This window comes from Cololabis saira, chromosome 20 (assembly GCF_033807715.1).
Source record: "Cololabis saira isolate AMF1-May2022 chromosome 20, fColSai1.1, whole genome shotgun sequence".
Lineage (NCBI taxonomy): Eukaryota > Metazoa > Chordata > Actinopteri > Beloniformes > Belonidae > Cololabis > Cololabis saira.
Window position 1 is genome coordinate 32,257,341 of NC_084606.1, and position 20,061 is coordinate 32,277,401.

General features: G+C 49.3%; 1 protein-coding gene across 1 annotated transcript in view; it reads left to right on the forward strand.

Annotated features, from left to right (window-relative positions):
- Positions 1 to 18,165, forward strand: part of LOC133420503 (mucin-5AC-like) — a gene marked incomplete at its 5' end in the record, with an annotated part of 29,792 nt that extends 11,627 nt beyond the window's left edge. The window contains 6 exons of the mRNA XM_061710197.1: positions 1,463 to 1,819; positions 2,435 to 3,673; positions 6,411 to 6,475; positions 7,249 to 7,364; positions 17,563 to 17,812; positions 18,030 to 18,165. Of these exons, the coding sequence (XP_061566181.1) occupies positions 1,463 to 1,819; positions 2,435 to 3,673; positions 6,411 to 6,475; positions 7,249 to 7,364; positions 17,563 to 17,812; positions 18,030 to 18,165 (2,163 nt within the window). The remainder of the gene's footprint in view (positions 1 to 1,462; positions 1,820 to 2,434; positions 3,674 to 6,410; positions 6,476 to 7,248; positions 7,365 to 17,562; positions 17,813 to 18,029) is intronic.
- Between the last annotated feature and the right edge of the window lie 1,896 nt (positions 18,166 to 20,061).

A 20,061-nucleotide genomic window follows, 5' to 3' on the forward strand; every position in this document is an offset into this window, starting at 1 on the left:
TGCTCCAACAACTACCACAGTTGCTCCAACCACAACAACAGCCGCTCCAACAACTACCACAGCTGCTCCAACAACTACCACAGCTGCTCCAACAACTACCACAGCCACTCCAACAACAACTACAGCGGCTCCAACCACAACCACAGCTGCTCCAACAACAACCACAGTTGCTCCAACAACAACCACAGTTGCTCCAACAACAACCACAGCTGCTCCAACAACTACCACAGCTGCTCCAACAACTACCACAGCCGCTCCAACAACTACCACAGCCACTCCAACCACAACCACAGCTGCTCCAACAACAACCACAGCTCCTCCAACAACTACCACAGTTGCTCCAACCACAACCACAGCCGCTCCAACAACTACCACAGCCGCTCCAACAACTACCACAGCTGCTCCAACCACAACCACAGCCGCTCCAACAACAACCACAGCTGCTCCAACCACAACCAAAGCTGCTCCAACAACTACCACAATCGCTCCAACAACAACCACAGTTGCTCCAACAACAACCACAGTTGCTCCAACCACAACCACAGCTGCTCCAACCACAACAACAGCTGCTCCAACAACTCCCACAGCCGCTCCAACAACTACCACAGCTCCTCCTACAACTACCACAGCTGCTCCAACCACAACGACAGCTGCTCCAACAACTACCACAGTTGCTCTAACCACAACAACAGCCGCTCCAACAACTACCACAGCTGCTCAAACAACTACCACAGCCGCTCCAACAACAACCACAGTTGCTCCAACTACTACCACAGCTCCTCCAACAACTACCACAGCCGCTCCAACAACAACCACAGCTGCTCCAACAACTACCACAGCCGCTCCAACAACTACCACAGTTGCACCAACTACAACTACAGCTGCTGCTCCAACAACTACCACAGCCGCACCAACAACTACAGCTGCTCCAACCACAACAACAGCAGCTCCAACCACAACAACAGCCGCACCAACAACTACAGCTGCTCCAACCACAACAACAGCCGCTCCAACAACTACCACAGCCGCTCCAACAACAACCACAGTTGCACCAACTACAACTACAACTGCTCCAACAACTACCACAGCCGCACTAAAAACTAGAGCTGCTCCAACCACAACAACAGCCGCTCCAACAACTACCACAGCCACTCCAACAACAACCACAGCTGCTCGATCCACAACAACAGCCGCTCCAACAACAACCACAGCTGCTCCAACCACAACAACAACCGCTCCAACAACTACCACAGCCGCTCCAACAACAACCATAGCCGCTCCAACAACAACCACAGTTGCTCCAACAACAACCACAGCTCCTCCAACCACAACAACAGCTGCTCCAACAACTACCACAGCTGCTCCAACCACAACAACAGCCGCTCCAACAACAACCACAGTTGCTCCAACAACAACCACAGCTCCTCCAACCACAACAACAGCCGCTCCACCAACTACCACAGCTGCTCCAACCACAACAACAGCCACTCCAACCACAACAACAGCCGCTCCAACAACAACCACAGTTGCTCCAACAACTACCACAGCTGCTTCAACAACAACTACAGCCGCTCCAACAACTACCACAGCCGCTTCAACAACAACCACAGTTGCTCCAACAACAACCACAGCTCCTCCAACAACTACAACTGCCGCTCCAACAACTACCACAGCCGCTCCAACAACAACCACAGCTGCTCCAACCACAACAACAGCCGCTCCAACAACTACCACAGCCGCTCCAACAACTACTACAGCTGCTCCAACCACAACAATAGCTGCACCAACAACTACCACAGCCGCTCCGACAACAACCATAGTTGTTCCAACAACAACCACAGCTCCTCCAACAACTACCACAGCCGCTCCTACAACTACCAAAGCTGCTCCAACAACAACCACAGCTGCTCCAACAACTACAGCCGCTCCAACAACAACCACAGCTGCTCCAACAACTACAGCTGCTCCAACAACTACCACAGCTGCTCCAACAACTACCACAGCTGCTCCAACAACTACCACAGCTGCTCCAACAACTACCACAGCGGCTCCAACAACAACTACAGCCACTTCAACCACAACCACAGCCGCTCCAACAACTACCACAGCCGCTCCAACAACAACCACAGCTGCTCCAACAACAACCACAGTTGCACCAACTACAACAACAGCCGCTCCAACAACTACCACAGCCGCTCCAACAACAACCACAGCTGCTCCAACCACAACAACAGCCGCTCCAACAACTACCACAGCCGCTCCAACAACAACCATAGCCGCTCCAACAACAACCACAGTTGCTCCAACAACAACCACAGCTGCTCCAACCACAACAACAGCCGCTCCAACCACAACAACAGCCGCTCCAACAACTACCACAGCCGCTCCAACAACAACCATAGCCGCTCCAACAACAACCACAGTTGCTCAAACAACAACCACAGCTGCTCCAACCACAACAACAGCCGCTCCAACCACAACAACAGCCGCTCCAACAACAACCATAGCCGCTCCAACAACAACCACAGCTCCTCCAACAACTACAACAGCCGCTCCAACAACAACCACAGCTGCTTCAACAACTACCACAGCTCCTCCAACAACTAACACAGCTGCTTCAACAACTACTACAGCCGCTCCAACAACTACCACAGCCGCTGCAACAACAACCACAGTTGCTCCAACAACAACCACAGCTCCTCCAACAACAACCACAGTTGCTCCAACAACAACCACAGTTGCTCCGACTACAACCACAGCTGCTCCAACCACAACAACAGCCGCTCCAACAACTACCACAGCCGCTCCGACAACAACCACAGTTGCTCCGACTACAACCACAGCTGCTCCAACCACAACCACAGCTGCTCCAACAACTACCACAGTTGCTCCAACCACAACAACAGCCGCTCCAACCACAACAACAGCCGCTCCAACAACTACAGCCGCTCCAACAACAACCACAGCTGCTCCAACAACTACAGCCGCTCCAACAACTACCACAGCCGCTCCGACAACAACCACAGTTGCTCCAACCACAACAACAGCTGCTCCAACAACTACCACAGCTGCTCCAACAACTACCACAGCTGCTCCAACAACTACCACAGTTGCTCCAACAACTACCACAGCCGCTCCAACAACTACCCCAGCTGCTCCAACAACTACCACAGCGGCTCCAACAACAACTACAGCCACTCCAACCACAACCACAGCCGCTCCAACCACAACCACAGCCGCTCCAACAACAACCACAGTTGCTCCAACAACAACCACAGCTGCTCCAACCACAACAACAGCCGCTCCAACAACTACCACAGCCGCTCCAACAACAACCACAGTTGCACCAACTACAACTACAGCTGCTCCAACAACTACCACAGCCGCACCAACAACTACAGCTGCTCCAACCACAACAACAGCCGCTCCAACAACTACCACAGCCGCTCCAACAACAACCACAGCTGCTCCAACAACAACCACAGTTGCACCAACTACAACAACAGCCGCTCCAACAACTACCACAGCCGCTCCAACAACAACCACAGCTGCTCCAACCACAACAACAGCCGCTCCAACAACTACCACAGCCGCTCCAACAACAACCATAGCCGCTCCAACAACAACCACAGTTGCTCCAACAACAACCACAGCTGCTCCAACCACAACAACAGCCGCTCCAACAACTACCACAGCCGCTCCAACAACAACCATAGCCGCTCCAACAACAACCACAGTTGCTCCAACAACAACCACAGCTGCTCCAACCACAACAACAGCCGCTCCAACAACTACCACAGCCGCTCCAACAACAACCATAGCCGCTCCAACAACAACCACAGTTGCTCCAACAACAACCACAGCTGCTCCAACCACAACAACAGCCGCTCCAACCACAACAACAGCCGCTCCAACAACTACCACAGCCGCTCCAACAACAACCATAGCCGCTCCAACAACAACCACAGCTCCTCCAACAACTACAACAGCCGCTCCAACAACAACCACAGCTGCTTCAACAACTACCACAGCTGCTCCAACAACAACCACAGCCGCTCCAACAACTACCACAGCTGCTCCAGCAACTACCACAGCTGCTCCAACAACTACCACACCTGCTCCAACTACCACAGCTGCTCCAACCACAACAACAGCCGCTCCAACAACTACCACAGCCGCTCCAACAACAACCACAGTTGCTCCAACCACAACCACAGCTGCTCCAACCACAACCACAGCCGCTCCAACAACTACCACAGCTGCTCCAACCACAGCTGCTCCAACCACAACCACAGCTGCTCCAACAACTACCACAGCTCCTCCAACAACTACCACAGCTGCTCCTACAACTACCACAGCTGCTCCAACAACTACCACAGCTGCTCCAACCACAGCTGCTCCAACCACAACCACAGCTGCTCCAACAACTACCACAGCTCCTCCAACAACTACCACAGCTGCTCCTACAACTACCACAGCTCCTCCAACAACTACAGTCGCTCCAACAACTACCACAGCCGCTCCAACAACAGCCACAGCTCCTCCAACAACTACTACAGCTGCTCCAACCACAACCACAGCTGCTCCAACAACTACCACAGCTGCTCTAACAACTACCACAGCTGCTCCAACCACAACAACAGCCGCTCCAACAACATACACAGTTGCTCCAACCACAACCACAGCTGCTCCAACAACTACCACAGCTGCTCCAACAACAACCACAGCTCCCCCAACAACTACCTCAGCCGCTCCAACAACAACCACAGCTGCTCCAACAACTACCACAGCTGCTCCAACAACTACCACACCTGCTCCAACAACTACCACAGCTGCTCCTACAACTACCACAGCTGCTCCAACAACAACCACAGCTGCTCCAACAACTACAGGCGCTCCAACAACTACCACAGCTGCTGCAACAACAACTACTGCCGCTCCAACAACAACCACAGCTGCTCCAACAACTACCACAGCTGCTCCAACCACAACCACAGCTGCTCCAACCACAACAACAGCCGCTCCAACAACAACCACAGTTGCTCCAACCACAACCACAGCTGCTCCAACCACAACAACAGCCGCTCCAACAACTACCACAGTTGCTCCAACAACTACCACAGCTGCTCCTACAACTACCACAGCTGCTCCAACAACAACAGCCGCTCCAACAACCACAGTTGCTCCAACAACAACCACAGTTGCTCCAACAACAACCACAGTTGCTCCAACAACAACCACAGCTGCTCCAACAACAACCACAGTTGCTCCAACAACAACCACAGCTGCTCCAACAACTACCACAGCGGCTCCAACAACAACCACAGCTGCTCCAACCACAGCAATAGTCGCTCCAACAACTACCACAGCTGCTCCAACTACAGCAATAGTTGCTCCAACAACTACCACAGCAGCTCCAACTACAGCAATAGCCGCTCCAACAACTACCACAGCTGCTCCAACCACAGCAATAGTCGCTGCAACAACTACCACAGCTGCTCCAACCACAGCAATAGCCGCTCCAACAACTACCACAGCTGCTCCAACCACAGCAATAGCCGCTCCAACAACTACCACAGCTGCTCCAACCACAGCAATAGTCGCTCCTACAACTACCACAGCTGCTCCAACTACAGCAATAGTTGCTCCAACAACTACCACAGCTGATCCAACTACAGCAATAGCCGCTCCAACAACTACCACAGCTGCTCCAACCACAGCAATAGTCGCTGCAACAACTACCACAGCTGCTCCAACCACAGCAATAGCCGCTCCAACAACTACCATAGCTGCTCCAACCACAGCAATAGCCGCTCCAACAACTACCACAGCTGCTCCAACCACAGCAATAGTCGCTCCAACAACTACCACAGCTGCTCCAACTACAGCAATAGTTGCTCCAACAACTACCACAGCTGCTCCAACCACAGCAATAGTCGCTGCAACAACTACCACAGCTGCTCCAACCACAGCAATAGCCGCTCCAACAACTACCACAGCTGCTCCAACCACAGCAATAGTCGCTCCAACAACTACCACAGCTGCTCCAACCACAGCAATAGTCGCTGCAACAACTACCACAGCTGCTCCAACCACAGCAATAGCCGCTCCAACAACTACCACAGCTGCTCCAACCACAGCAATAGTCGCTCCAACAACTACAGCTGCTCCAACAACAACCACATTTGTTCCAACATATGTTGTGTCAGTAGTTTTGGAAGAACCCTATAATGCTGAACTTGAAGATAAAAACAGCAACACATTTCAGATTCTTCAAATAAAAGTCATATCATTCGTGAGTAGGCCTACGATTTTTTAAAAAGCTTTCTTTAAATTTTATTGAATATACACACACACATACAAATCTAAATCTTAAACTAATTTTGTTCCTGTTTTAATTTTTATTACAGTACGACGCCATCTACAGAGCTAAATTTGGCTCTCTCTTCGTCCGCAGTTTTGTAATTGCATTTAGGTAAGGTTTTACATTTAATCGTCATTCTTTGTCTTTCTTTTTTTTTCTCTGTTTCTAATATGACTATACAAACCTTTTTTTTATTACATAACACATGTTTAGAATGTTACTTTGGAATATATGATTTCTAATGTGACTTATTTATTCCTTTTTACAGATTAGCTGTAAGCAGTACACGATTGGAGAATACTGAAGTTGAGGTCGGAGTTGAGTTCAATAAAACCACACCAGTTGAGGAACTCCCAGAGAACAGTGTTGTTGCAGAAACTGTAAAAGAGGGTGCAGTTAATTCCACTGTGAACTTCAACGTCACGATCGTGTCAGACTCCATTGCAATAATACGTAAGAAAACAGTTCACAATCATTTCACAACATGCAATCATGAGGAGTGTGTCTCTCATTCAATTAATAATGCTTTACAATTTAATTTAATTTAAAACAAGGAGGGGACACAGACATTTTTTTTTGTCGCACAATCAAACAAAGGGGATTTGTTTGAATGAGACTGTTTCCCTTTTTAACTCATATTGAAATATTATGGTCCTTTATTGAAAACTTTTCTTTAAAAAGCATGGAACATCAGTTCCTTTAATCCCCCTAAAAACTTCTGGATTGATTAATAATACACTTTGGCTCTGTCATGAGAAGTATTATGTTGATGAACAAGCGTTAAATAACTTAAATTAGCCAGACATAAAATATAACAAGTTGAGTATTAATATCTTCTTGTTTTAAAAACTTTTTAAACATGTTTTTGTGTTTTTTCTTGTTAGAAACACCCAAGACAAATTCAACAACTGCATCTCCAGAAGTTCCAACCAATGCTACAACCACAACGCCTTCTACTGCAGCAACAACAACGACCACTACAACTGCAGAGTCAACAGTCGTGAGGCGGGTGACTTTTAGATCTTTGGGAGAGACATTCACAACTGATCTGCTGGATGCCTCATCCACGGCTTTCAAAAACCGAGCTGCGTTAATAGAGTCAACAGTAAGTCTTTTTTTAAGTTTAAATGTAAAAAAAAAAATCATGAATCATAGTTATTCATCAATGATAAAATATCATACAAATGTAATTGTATTATGGTATTCCTATATATTTCACACCACCACCTAACTTCCAGATTGAGAATTGTTTTGCAGTCGTTTAAGATCCATGGTCATGCAACATAAGAACAAAGTGCTACATTGGGCAGGCTTGTCCATGTGATCTAAACCAGGGGTCGGCTACCCAAAATGTTGAAAGAGCCACATTGGACCAAAAACACAAAAAACAAATAAGATAAGATAAGATAAGATAAGATAAGATAAGATAAGATATCCTTTATTTTCTCCCTCAGTGGGGAAACGTATTTGTTGTCAGCAGTACACTTAGCACACACATATAGGAGAGGGGTAAAAAGACTGAAAAGTCAGAAATAAAAAATATATAAAAAATACAAAAAGATACGTATAAAATATGTCTGGAGCTGCAAAAAATGAAAAGCCTTAGAATGAAGGCAACACATGCTGCATGTATCTATATTAGCTATAACTGGGGAAAGATGTCGAGATGTCAAATGTCGAGAAAAAAGTTGAAATGTTGAGAAAAAAGTCGAAATTTCAAGATTAATGTTGAAGTACAATTTCGAGAAAAAAGTCGAAATGTCGAGAAAAAGGTCGAAATGACGAGAAAAAAGTCGAAATGTCGGGGAAAAAAGTCGAAATGTTGAGAAAAAAGTCGAAATGTGGAGGAAATAGTCAAAATTTCATGAAAAAAGTCGAAATGTTGAGAAAAAAGTCAAAATGTTGAGAAAAAAGTCGAAATGTCGAGAGTAATGTTGAAGTCCAATCCCAAGAAAAAAGTCGAAATGTTGAGAAAAAAGTAAAAATTTCGAGAAAAAAGTCGAGATTAAAAATGAAAGGAAAAAGGAAGAAAAAAAGAGAAAAAAAGGAAAAAGAAGAAAAAAAAGAAAAAAAGAAGAAAAAAAGAGAAAGAAAAGAAAAAAAGAAGAAAAAAAGCAAAAAAAAGGTCAAACATTTTTGAAAAAGCTCCAGGGAGCCACTAAGGCGGTGCTAAAGAGCCGCATGCAGCTCTAGAGCCGCGGATTGCCGACCACCATTCTAAATGGAAAAGAAAAAAAAACAGGTCGTTGGCTGATCAGTATAGGGCTTGATCCTAAAGCAAGTTTATATTCAGTCTGCTAAAAAAAATTATTTTATACATCCTTCCCTTTGCACGGAGAAGGCATTCCCACCTATCTACCGAGCTATGCATGATGTGGAGGATCAGTAACTCTACTCTGCATCTCTTCCTTATGGATTAACTTCCCACCTTGTACCTTGGATTTGCTGATAAACATTGAGTTTCCACAGATCTGGGTTTCTTGCAGTGTAAAATGGTGGTGTGACAAATATAGATATTATATGTGCTTCGGTTCTAGAAACTCCTGAGTGGGTTTTACAAATGATCTCAAAAACGACATTCAAGAACTGAAACCTTTGAAATGAAACTTATAGATATTTTCCTTGTGTTTCTGCAGCTGAAACCATACTTTGAAAGAGCTTTTTCTTCATTCCGCTCTTTGAAAATTATTTCATTCAGGTAACTTATTTACAGTTTGTTCATAAGATTTAAATATTTTTGAAAATTTTTTTACTAATTAAGATGTTCATTACATTTGCAGCAATGGATCAATCATCAACAACATGGACTTTCGTTTTGCATCAGCATCTGCTCCTAGTAACGTTCAAATTGGAAATGTTTTGATTGGAGCAGCTCCAATCGTCACAGACTTCAACATTGAAACCAGTTCTGTAACTGTGGAAGGTTCAGGTAAGTAAATTTCACTGTAATATTAGAATAAAAAAATCTGCAATATCCTGAAACAGTTTGCTGAAGCCATGCTTTGTTTCCTTTTCTCCACATTTACAGAAATTTCAAGTGGAGTAAGCCACAACATCAGTCTCATCACTGCAGTCTCCATGGTGCTGTTGTCATGGCTACTATCAAGTCAGCAGCTGCTTCCCTGCTGATGTTCCTGGGACATCTTAAGAGAAAATATGAACTAACAAAGACTTTGTTCTGATTTAAAATTAAAGACCTTCTGACAAAGTGCACTTTTACTATGATTTAGAAGGAATTTTTACTAAGCTGATAGCACAGGACTTTTTTCTGGAACCTTCTTTTATTTTCCTGATTTATAGTCCTGGAAATTCTGATTTTAATTATTAGTTTATGGTAATGTAATTTATAATTATTTAAGCAAACATGATGGTAGGTTCTGCTGCTTAGTTGATGCCACTTTTCATGTAAATCGTGTAATCATTTCCTATGGAACAACTTTAAATGTAAATTAAACCATAAATAACTAAATAATGCACGGCACAATTATCTAGGTAGTGTTCATGTTAAATGTATTTATAATAAATAGATATTGTTTTCTCATAATTGTCCTTTTTGTGTGGAATTTTGGTGTAGATATTGAGTCTCAATCGGAAATAATTTCAAAAAAGAAACATTACAAATAAAGATAAAATACTACAGAATTTACTTTTCTGTGCTTTATTTGACACTACATAACTCTGGCAATATGCTGATTGATGAGTGGTTCAGTTCTATTTCGTCCCTACTGACCGCCAGGCGGTGCTGTAAGCACTGGATATCTTCCCTCGCGCATGCGCATGTCGAGTACAATACCAACAATGTCACGTCACCCGTGACCCCTGCATGACCCCCGGAAGGGTATATCTTCCGGCGTCAGCATGGGATCGACTCCTTATTCTTCTCGCATCGCGCGTCTGAAGTACAGGACGGAAATAGGAGCTTTGTGAAGCTTCTTCCTTTCCTCCCTAAAAACCCGCCGGCCTCTGTGCAGCTTCGTGCCATTCAGGTAGGAGTAACGATTTTTTTCGTCCTCCGAGGAGCTGTGGCCGGCGCGGTATTGATGGTGTCGGGTTGCGGCGGCGTCTCCCCGCCCCGCCCCCCTGCCCAGCTGACAGAAGGTAAGCTGTCAAGCTGCGCCTGACACCTGATCACAATCTGCGCAGGGAGACAGCGTTTCGCTTCCTCTCCCCACTTATTAATGTGACAACATTATTTTTTTCCTTGCAGATTATTTTTTTCTTTTAAAAAAAAAAAAAAAAAAGGAAAAAAAGAAGACGGAAAAGGATTATTTTTTTCTTTTGAAAAAAACAACACGAACACCTTTTTTGTCCTTCTTACAGCCGTGGTGAAGGCCACGCCCCTCTCCCACCAGCACATTTGTGGTGACGGCAGCGTTTCGCTCCCTCTCCCACTTTATTAATGTGACAACATTATTTTTTCCTTGCTGATTATTTTTTTCTTTAAAAAAAAAAAAAATATATATATATATATATATATATATATATATATATATATATATATATATATATATATAAGAAAGGAAAAGAAGAGCGCCTTTTTGGCCTGTTTTGCGGCCGTGGTGACGGCAGCGTGTCCGCTCCCTCTCCCACCGGCTCGTTCATGGTGACGGCAGCATTCGCTCCCTCTCCCTCTTATTGATGTGACATTATTTTTCCTTGCAGTTATTTTTTTCTTTGAAAAAAGGAAAGAAACAAGAGAGGATTGTTCTCTTCTTTTGAGTAAAGACGCCTTTTTTTGCCTTTTCTCATAGCCGTGGTGACGGCAGCGTGGCCCTACCCTCTCCCGCCGGCATATTGGCGGTGACGGCAGCGTGCTCGCTGTGGTGACGGCAGCGTTTCCGCTCCCCTCTCCCACTGACACACCCGTGTTGATGGTAGCGTGGCCCTCCCCTCTCCCGCCTGCATATTGGCGGTGACGGCAGCGTGCTCGCTGTGGTGACGGCAGCGTTTCCGCTCCCCTCTCCCACTGACACATATGTGCTGACGGAAGCGTGGCCCTCCCCTCTCCCGCCTGCATATTGGCGGTGACGGCAGCGTGCTCGCTGTGGTGACGGCAGCGTTTCCGCTCCCCTCTCCCACCGACACCTACGTGGTGATGGCGGCGCGTCCGTTCCCCTCTCCCACCGGCACATCCGTGGTGACGGCAGCGTGACCGCTCCCCGCTCCCACCGACACATTCGTGTGGACGCCAGCGTGACCGCTCCCACCGACACATTCGTGTGGACGCCAGCGTGTCCGCTCGTCTCTCCTACCAGCACATTCGTGGTGACGGCAGCGTTTCTGCTCCCCTCTCCCACTGACACATCTGTGCTGACGGAAGCGTGGCCCTCCCCTCTCCCGCTTGCATATTGGCGGTGATGGCAGCGTGCTCGCTGTGGTGACGGCAGGGTTTCTGCTCCCCTCTCCCACTGACACATCCGTGCTGACGGTAGCGTGGCCGCTCCCCTCTCCCGCCAGCATATTGGTGGTGACGGCAGCGTGCTCGCTGTGGTGACGGCAGCGTTTCCGCTCCCCTCTCCCACCGACACCTACGTGGTGACTGCAGCGCGTCCGCTCCCCTCTCCCACCGGCACATCCGTGGTGACGGCAGCGTGACCGCTCCCACCGACACTATCGTGTGAACGGCAGCGTGTCCGCTCCTCTCTCCTGCCAGCACATCCGTGGCGACGGCAGCGTGTCCGCTCCCTCTCCCACCGGTCGCTGTGATGGAGCGTTCATGCCCAGGGTGCATGGCCGCCCTGGACCCTGCGGATGACCAGGACCTCTGCGTGTCGTGCCTCGGCCCCGAGCAGCCGGGGCCGTCGACCAGCCTCCCCTCATCTCAGCCGGGGTCTTCTCTGAAGCGATCGGCAAAGAGAGTGGTGGGGGCCCCCAAACGACGGCGGATGACGAGCCAGCTCTCCTCGAAGGTAGATTGCTTGGCTGCCGACATGGAGCAGATGAAGGCGCCCCTCCTCAATCTGCAACCTGGTACTGGCCAGGTGGAACCTGCCATGCCAGAGTTTGCTCTGGGGTCGCCACCGCCGCTGCCGGAGGACGCCATCTCCATTGCAGCCTCGGCGAGCCACTTCAACGTGTCATCAGGGGACCCGGCCTCACAGCGCTCGGGGTTCTCCTCGCACTCATCTGCCCAGAGCTCTCGGGAGGGGACGGTTTGTTCCTCCGTGCAGAGCATTATCCGCACTGCCCTGGCACACTTGCAGCCGGATGCACCGCGTGCGGAGGTGGCCTCTAGCGCCTTCCACAGGCGCAATCCTTCTCCGGTGGAATTCACATTCCGTCTTCGTCGGATTATTTTGAGGGAGCTGCACTCATGCTGGAGAGATGTCACAGCCGGCTGATGACCGTGCTCTGACGGCGATGGAGGACGCTGCTGTGGCTGGTCTCCACCACATGCCCCCCCCATCGAGCCCTCCATTGCAGCACTGATAGTGGCTCCTGATGAGGCTCTGAAGCCAGATCCCAAGTGCCCCTCTACCCAGAGTAGGGTTACTGATGGGCATGTTTGTAAGGCTTATGAAACAGCGGCACGCATCGGCCGGCTGGGGAACACCCTTTCTCATCTGCTACTCCGGGAGGCCCTTCACTGGCCCCCGGGCCTCGCCCCCGGTCGCCTGCCCACGGCGGCCGGCGCGGCTTTCAGCGGTCTGTGAGTCAGCCTGCTGGTGACTTTCGCCCCCCTGTGCGCGGACCGTCCCACCAGCGTCGGGGCGTTGATCCCGACCGACCTCCAGAGCCCGGGGGAGACGGCGCTAAGGCCACGGAGCCGGTCGTCAGCTACTTTTCCGGCAGCAGCTCGGTTACTGGGCTGCCTGCTCATTGGGGCCCGGGTGGTTTCCACCCTAGCCCAGGGGTGCGTATTGCTGTTCCGACACCGGCCTCCTACCTCCGGCCGGGTTGAGATGACCATCGTCAGAGACCCGGCAAACATTCCGGCTCGGGCTCAGGTGTTGCCCGCCCTACTGGCCAAGAGCGCCATCATGCCGGTGGACCCCCCGCCGCGGCCTGGGGGTTCTACTTGAGCTACTTTCTCGTCAGCAAGAGAGACGACGGACGTCGTCCCATCTTGGACCTGAGGGACCTCGACGAATACATGAAGGTCCTGCCCTTCCGGAGGCTTGACCACAGCGGATGCTCTGCGTTGGTCAGGAGGAAGTGGTTTGCAACTGTGGACCTACAGGGCGCTTGTTTCACGTGCCGGCCGCGGCACGTCACCGGTAGTTCCGGGGGTTCGCCTACCGGGGCCACCGTTGTCGGTTCAGGGTGCTCCTGTGCGGGCTCTCCCTGTCACAGGATTTTTTTCACCAGGTGCGTGACGGCAACCCTTGCCCCTCTTATGCCTTTGGGCCTGCTGTCGCTACGCCCCCTGCAATGTGGCTGGACAGCCTCGCCTGGATGCCAAGAGGCACGGGCGCAGGCTGGTCAGGGTTTCGCGTGTGTGTGTCTATACCCTTGCACCCTGGAAAGGCGGGACATTCCGGCTGAGGGGTGTGCCCTTAGGCGCTGACCCCTCCCTGCCGGGAGGCTGTCATCAGTAGTCCTCCCGGGTCCGCACGCGCCACATCAACGTGCTGGAGCTCTGGGCTCTGCACTTCACACTAACATTTTTTGCAACTCCTGTGGGGGAGGCACGTGCCGGGTCGGTCGGACAGTGTGTCCACTGTTCCTTGATCGGCCACCAGAGGGGGCCCTGACTCTGCACAGCTGCTGCAGGTGTCCCGGGGCCTCCTAGCGTGGACAGCTCCTCGCCTGCCCGGCCTTCGGGCGATGTTCCTGCCTGGAGACAGGAACCGGGTGACGGACTTCCTCTCCCGGCGCAAGCCGCCTTTGCAGAGGGTCCTCCAGAGGGCTCACGGGCTCCTCTTGGTGGCCCCCTTCCGACCGGGGAAACATAGTTTCCACTGCTGCGGAGGCTCTGCTGCGACACAACATGACGCCCCCCAGAGGGACCGTCTTTTCCAGCCGGGGATTCAGGTTTTGCACCCCGACCCCGTCGTTTTTGGCTCTGAGTCTGGCCGCTGCGGCGCCCGACCCATTGTTGTCAAGCTGTCCTGAACCCGTCAGGGCTGGCATCTCGAATGCCCATGTGCCTCCCACCCGCCTCTGGTATGAGTGCGAGTGGGGGAGATTCTCTGCCTGGTGTGCAGACGGGGCAGAGGACCCTGTTCTTTGCCCCGTGGCCACGATCCTGGGGTTCCTTTCGGTCCCTCCTGGACGGTGACCGTGCTCAGTCCACTTTAAGGGTGTATGTGGCGGTCATTTCATCGCAACATGCCCTGGTTGAGAATGCCACCGTGGGGTGCCACCGGCTGGTTTCTCTTTCTCAGGGGGGCTCTGAGGCTGCCCCCCCCCGAGGAGCCCAAAGGCCCCAGTTTTCGATTCCATTCGATTTTATTTATATAGCGTCTAATACAACAGATGTTGTCTCTAGACGCTTTCCAGAGAACCAGAACATAAACATGAATATAAACCCCCGAGCAGTGTGGGACCTGCCCATGGTGCTAGGTGCCCTCTCTTCTCCACCCTTTGGGCCCTTGGCCCGGGTGGGCCTGAAGTGGCTCTCTATGGAGATAGCTTTTCTCCTCGCCATGACATCGGCGAGTCGATGAGTTACATGCCCTGTCAGTCAGCTCAGGGGCTACGTTGTGGCCGAACGTGGCGTTCCTGCCCTAGGTCCTGCAGAGAGTGGGCCAAGCCCTTTGTGCCCCCTACGGGCCCTTGCTGCTTATGCTACCGCGCCTGTGCGACGGTCGGAGCAGCTTGTTCTCTGCCATGGTGGCCCCAACAGGGGGCGTGCTGTTTCTGGACAGCGCCGTCCCACTGGGTGGTGGACACCGTCGAGCGCACCCACAGGGCCAGTGGCCGCCCCTTACCAGTGGGGGTGAGGTGCCACTCGACCAGAAGCGTCGCAGCTCCTTGGCTGCCCTGCAGGGGGTGCCTCTGGAGGACATCTGCACCGCGACTTCATGGACGTCGCCAGACACGTTCTCCAGGTTTTACCGGATCAATGTCGCCACTCCCCAACCATTGGGCGTGGTTCTACTCCCGGGTCCTTCTGCCCCTGGTCAGTGAGGTATGTGACCGGGATCCTACGTGACATTGTTGGTATTCGTCATCCAGTGCTTACAGCACCGCCTGGCGGTCAGTAGGGACGAAATAGAACGAAAGTTACGCCTGTAACTACGGTTCTATGAGTCCCGGATGACCGCCAGGCCTGCCGGTCACTCCGAATCCTCGTGCTCTCGCGAGAAGATTCTAGGAGTCGATCCCATGCTGACGCCGGAAGATATACCCTTCCGGGGGTCATGCAGGGGTCACGGGTGACGTGACATTGTTGGTATTGTACTCGACATGCGCATGCGCGAGGGAAGATATCCAGTGCTTACAGCACCGCCTGGCGGTCATCCGGGACTCATAGAACCGTAGTTACAGGCGTAACTTTCGATTTGCAGGGATGTGTTGCATGATCAGGAATTATCCACTTTCACGTAGTTGTCAAGGAATTTTGCTCCATTCTTGTATAAAATGTTGCTTCAATTCATTGGGTTTTTTTGGGCAGTCACAAATCCGTCTTAACAGATGGCAAATAAATAGCAAATGGAGTCCCAGACAGAGAAGTGTCCTAATTCTTAATTCATTTAATAGATAGACATAAAGATTTCCAAATCAGGTGTCATCAGTGTAACAATGGGGTCAGAGCTTTTTCTTGATATGTGGACTATACAAATGCTTCCCTCAAACCACTAGAGGCCCTCAAAGCTGAATGTTCAGCTTCAACTACAGAGAATGAAAATAACCTGTCTGCAGGAATGTTGTTAGGTCCAGCCCTCTTCACTTATTTAAATGTGCTTATTAATAGTTAACTGGTTTCAAATGGCTTCAGGGTCAATTCTGTGTGACAAAGGAGCACCACTCCATTCCAGTTTTTTTTTTTTTAAGATTTTTTTTGTGGCTCTAGTGGCCCTTTATTCAAGTTGCAGAGGGAAGGGGGTAGAGAGAGAGAATGGGGATGACATGCAGAAAAGGTGCGCAGGCTGGGATTCGAACTTGCAACCGCTGTAGTTTCAGTAAATGAGCCGCTTGCTTAACCTACTGAGTGACCCTCCAGTCACCATTCCAGTTTTATTTAAATATCCAAATGAAAATCCAGTCCATGTTTTCATTCTACTGGTGACACTAACAGCTCCACATCATCGTGAATGCAAGGGTGCTGGCCGGCAAGATAAATTTCACTGTTTTGTACATTTTAATGCAATTTTGAACCCTCATTCCCACATTTGTAAAAGAAAAGCATAACACATTTTGGAAACACTGTGAATAAAACAATAAATCTTAGAAATGTTATTTAAATGCTGAGCCGCAGCAAAAGAGGTGTTAGGATTTTATGAAATTGTTTTAGGGTTTTTTTTCTATAAGATTATATACACTGATGGTTGCTCTCAGCGTAAGACCACCTCCTGTTTTTATGACCAGACTGATTAGCTGAATTCTTCTTTAGGTGAAGACAATGAAGAGAAACGGATGTTTAAGATTGATGGGTCCCCTCCTGTTTTTCTCTGGGTTTTGGTTGTCGTAGATCTTTGCTGGGTTGGCATGTCGGATTAGAGATAAACAACAGAAAATATATGGCTGAAAGTTTGACATGTTTAAGTTTCTATCCCTGCAGTTGGCCTCCCAGATAAGGTTCAACAGATAAGGTTCAACATCGGCTCCTATAACGTACAAAACACCTCCCTCTTTCAGTATAAATATGACTGGATTGATGACCACAGTGTGCATTTCTCTACCTCCGTGGTTTGAGAAAAGTGTGCCTCCGGCTGGAAAACATTGTGCATGATATAATAAAAGCTTGTTTTAACATTTGATCCTGTTCACTGGTTTTCTTATGGTACACTAGACAAACGAACACGAGTATCTTTCAGAGGAATGGCTTGTAATCGTAAAAGAAATATATATCATATATCACCAATTACAAGAGCCATCTTCTTGGAACTCTGTGCTGAGTTGGGTCGATGTTTGGAGAGGGGCACAAGGAGACGCTATACATAATATAATAAATTGAATTGAATTGAAATAGAATGAGGCTCCAAGCTGGCAGGGTGGAGGATGGATGGCTCCTAGGTAAGTGATCGTTTACAATATCAACAATAAAGCCACTTCACAATTCATTAATGTGTCCATTGACAACAACCCGTCAGGTGACAGCGGCTATCCATTGAAGGGCTGGTTGTTGACCCCCCTCACCAACCCTCAGACTGCCCGAGAGCTCGCCTACAACCACGCTCATAACATGACTACCGTATGTTGTCTGGACAGGAGCGGGGGGATGCTGCTGTACCGCCCCAACAAGGTGGCCCGCATCATCATTGCATGTGCCACAATGCACAATCTGGCGCACAGCCATGGCATCCCACTGGCAGAGGTCGAGGAGCCAGCAAGCGAGCCAGAGCCAGCACCCCCCCCCCCCCCCCCCCTTGTGCAACCCCATCCAGCTGCCATTCGGGCCCGACAACGTGTCATTGACACACTATAAATGGGAAACTCAGTCAAGGTTCATTTTTCAATATGTTTTAATATTTTGCTGATGCTCAAGTGTGTCAGCCATGCGTGTCATGATTCTATTGAGTTCATCAATTCCCCGACTGATCCTGTCCTGGGTTTCCAGAACCGCCTGTCTCATCATGAGGCCGGTCGGACAGACCTCAGGACTGGAGGCACCGGTGGCGTTGGCGGTGGGTTCCTCGGATGGGAGGGAGGAAGCTGTGACCCGCGAGGTTCCCGGTTTGGCATCATCTGATTGAATAAGATTGTCACAATATCACTTCAGTCACTCGAGTCTTTATTTCAATGCAAGCATAAATACGTTGCCCTCACTGTGGGCTATGGTACACTTGAAGGAGTTAATTTATCTTTATGTGGATGCTCAAATGAGACGGTGTCGCCCTCACCGACAGGTACGATGCCTGTGAGGACGGTGTCACCCACAATTGCGCGCACACGCTCCTCAAACGGAGTGAGGTCCTCTGTGCCTGCTCCACCACCCGTCATGGCCACACTTTGCCGGTGTGCAGCCGCTCTCCTCTGCTCCTCCACCTTCATGTCCGACCGCTTCTTTTTGATTTCTTGTGTGCTGCGGTGTTCAGAGCCCACAGCGTTTACGGACGCAGTCATAAGCTCCCACTCACCTTTTTTGCGCTTGCTGGTAATGCCAGAGGACGGGGAACCAAAAAGGACGGTTTTCCTGGCCTCCACCTCTTTCAACAGTGTCTCCAGCTCACACTCCGTGTATTTTCGCTTTTTCATACTTGCTTTCGCCATTTCCAACGTTTATTTGGCCGATTTTCACTTGATGTTTATACTCATGATCATATGCAAATGTAGTATTTGAGGGAGGAGACAGGGCGGAGTGTTGTGCTCCCGCATGTGCGCTCAAATCCACGCTGATTGGGATGTTCAAAGGAACCTGCGTGGATTTGGGCGTACGCACAGTTTTGAACATCTGAATTTTTTTTTGCATACGTGAAAATTCCATGCACGGATTCACGTTGAAATCCACGCACGTTTTGATCATGAGGCCCCAGATAAGTTACACAAGTGTGGAGCTGCAACAATCCCACAATCAACCACGTGATCTGAACATACAACTAAAGGCAGGAGCTCAACGATGGAACCCGCAAATCCCGATGGAGCGTTGGCTCCGTTAGAGGAACCTGCTGATGCATCAGATCACACCGATCTGCTGGTCCAGGACTAAGACTGGACCATCAGCTGGTTTAGTCGGGATCTGCTGGTCCAGGACTAAGACTGGACCATCAGCTGGTTTAGTCTGGATCTGCTGGTCCACGACTAAGACTGGACCATCAGCTGGTTTAGGTACCAAGAGGATCCTTCTGGATCTCTGCCCTGAACTGGACCAGCTGCTCCGGTTCAGACCAACATGATCTTTCAGCTGGAGCCTCTGACAGGTCCGACATCTCTGTCACCATTACGACCGTATGGGACGAGTACTGGAGATTAAAGCCAGATCCTAAAACATCCCATAACTGTGTCTGAACAGAAAAACATTCAAATACATTTTGCAGCGAAAAACCGGTTTTGTAAAGTTGTATTTTAAAATAAAACTAAGATGTCACGGAAAGGTTGGTTGGTACGAACTGATGTGATTCAGCAATGATGAATAAAGTTTTTATTGAATGTTTAGGCAACTTTCAGAGTCTGATATGGAGTCGGCTGCAGCTGCTGCAGGATCCAGAAAGTGTTTCTCCGGTGATGGACCGGGACCTAGACCCGTCTCTCCTCCTGCGGATGCAACACTCAGAGTTACAGTAACTTTGCTCTTTATTTCTCATGTTTGCACCTCGATAAACCCGTCGGCACAACTTGTCTTTGGCTGCGTCCGAAATTGCATACTTCCACCCTAATGAGTAGCAAAAACAGTATGTGAGATTTTTTAGTGCGTCCGAAACATTAGTACGTACTCAATAGTATGTACTATCCATACTCATTCCGGAGAAATGTATTAGTGTGGATTGATGGACACTAGCCGAGCAGAAACCTCCCACAATGCAATGCAGCGGTGTTTGGTTGCTAAGTGATACGTATATGTCATAAGTATAATATAAAGTATAATAATATTATTATATAATATTAATATTATAATATTCATATATAATAATATTATATAATGTCTGTGGCAG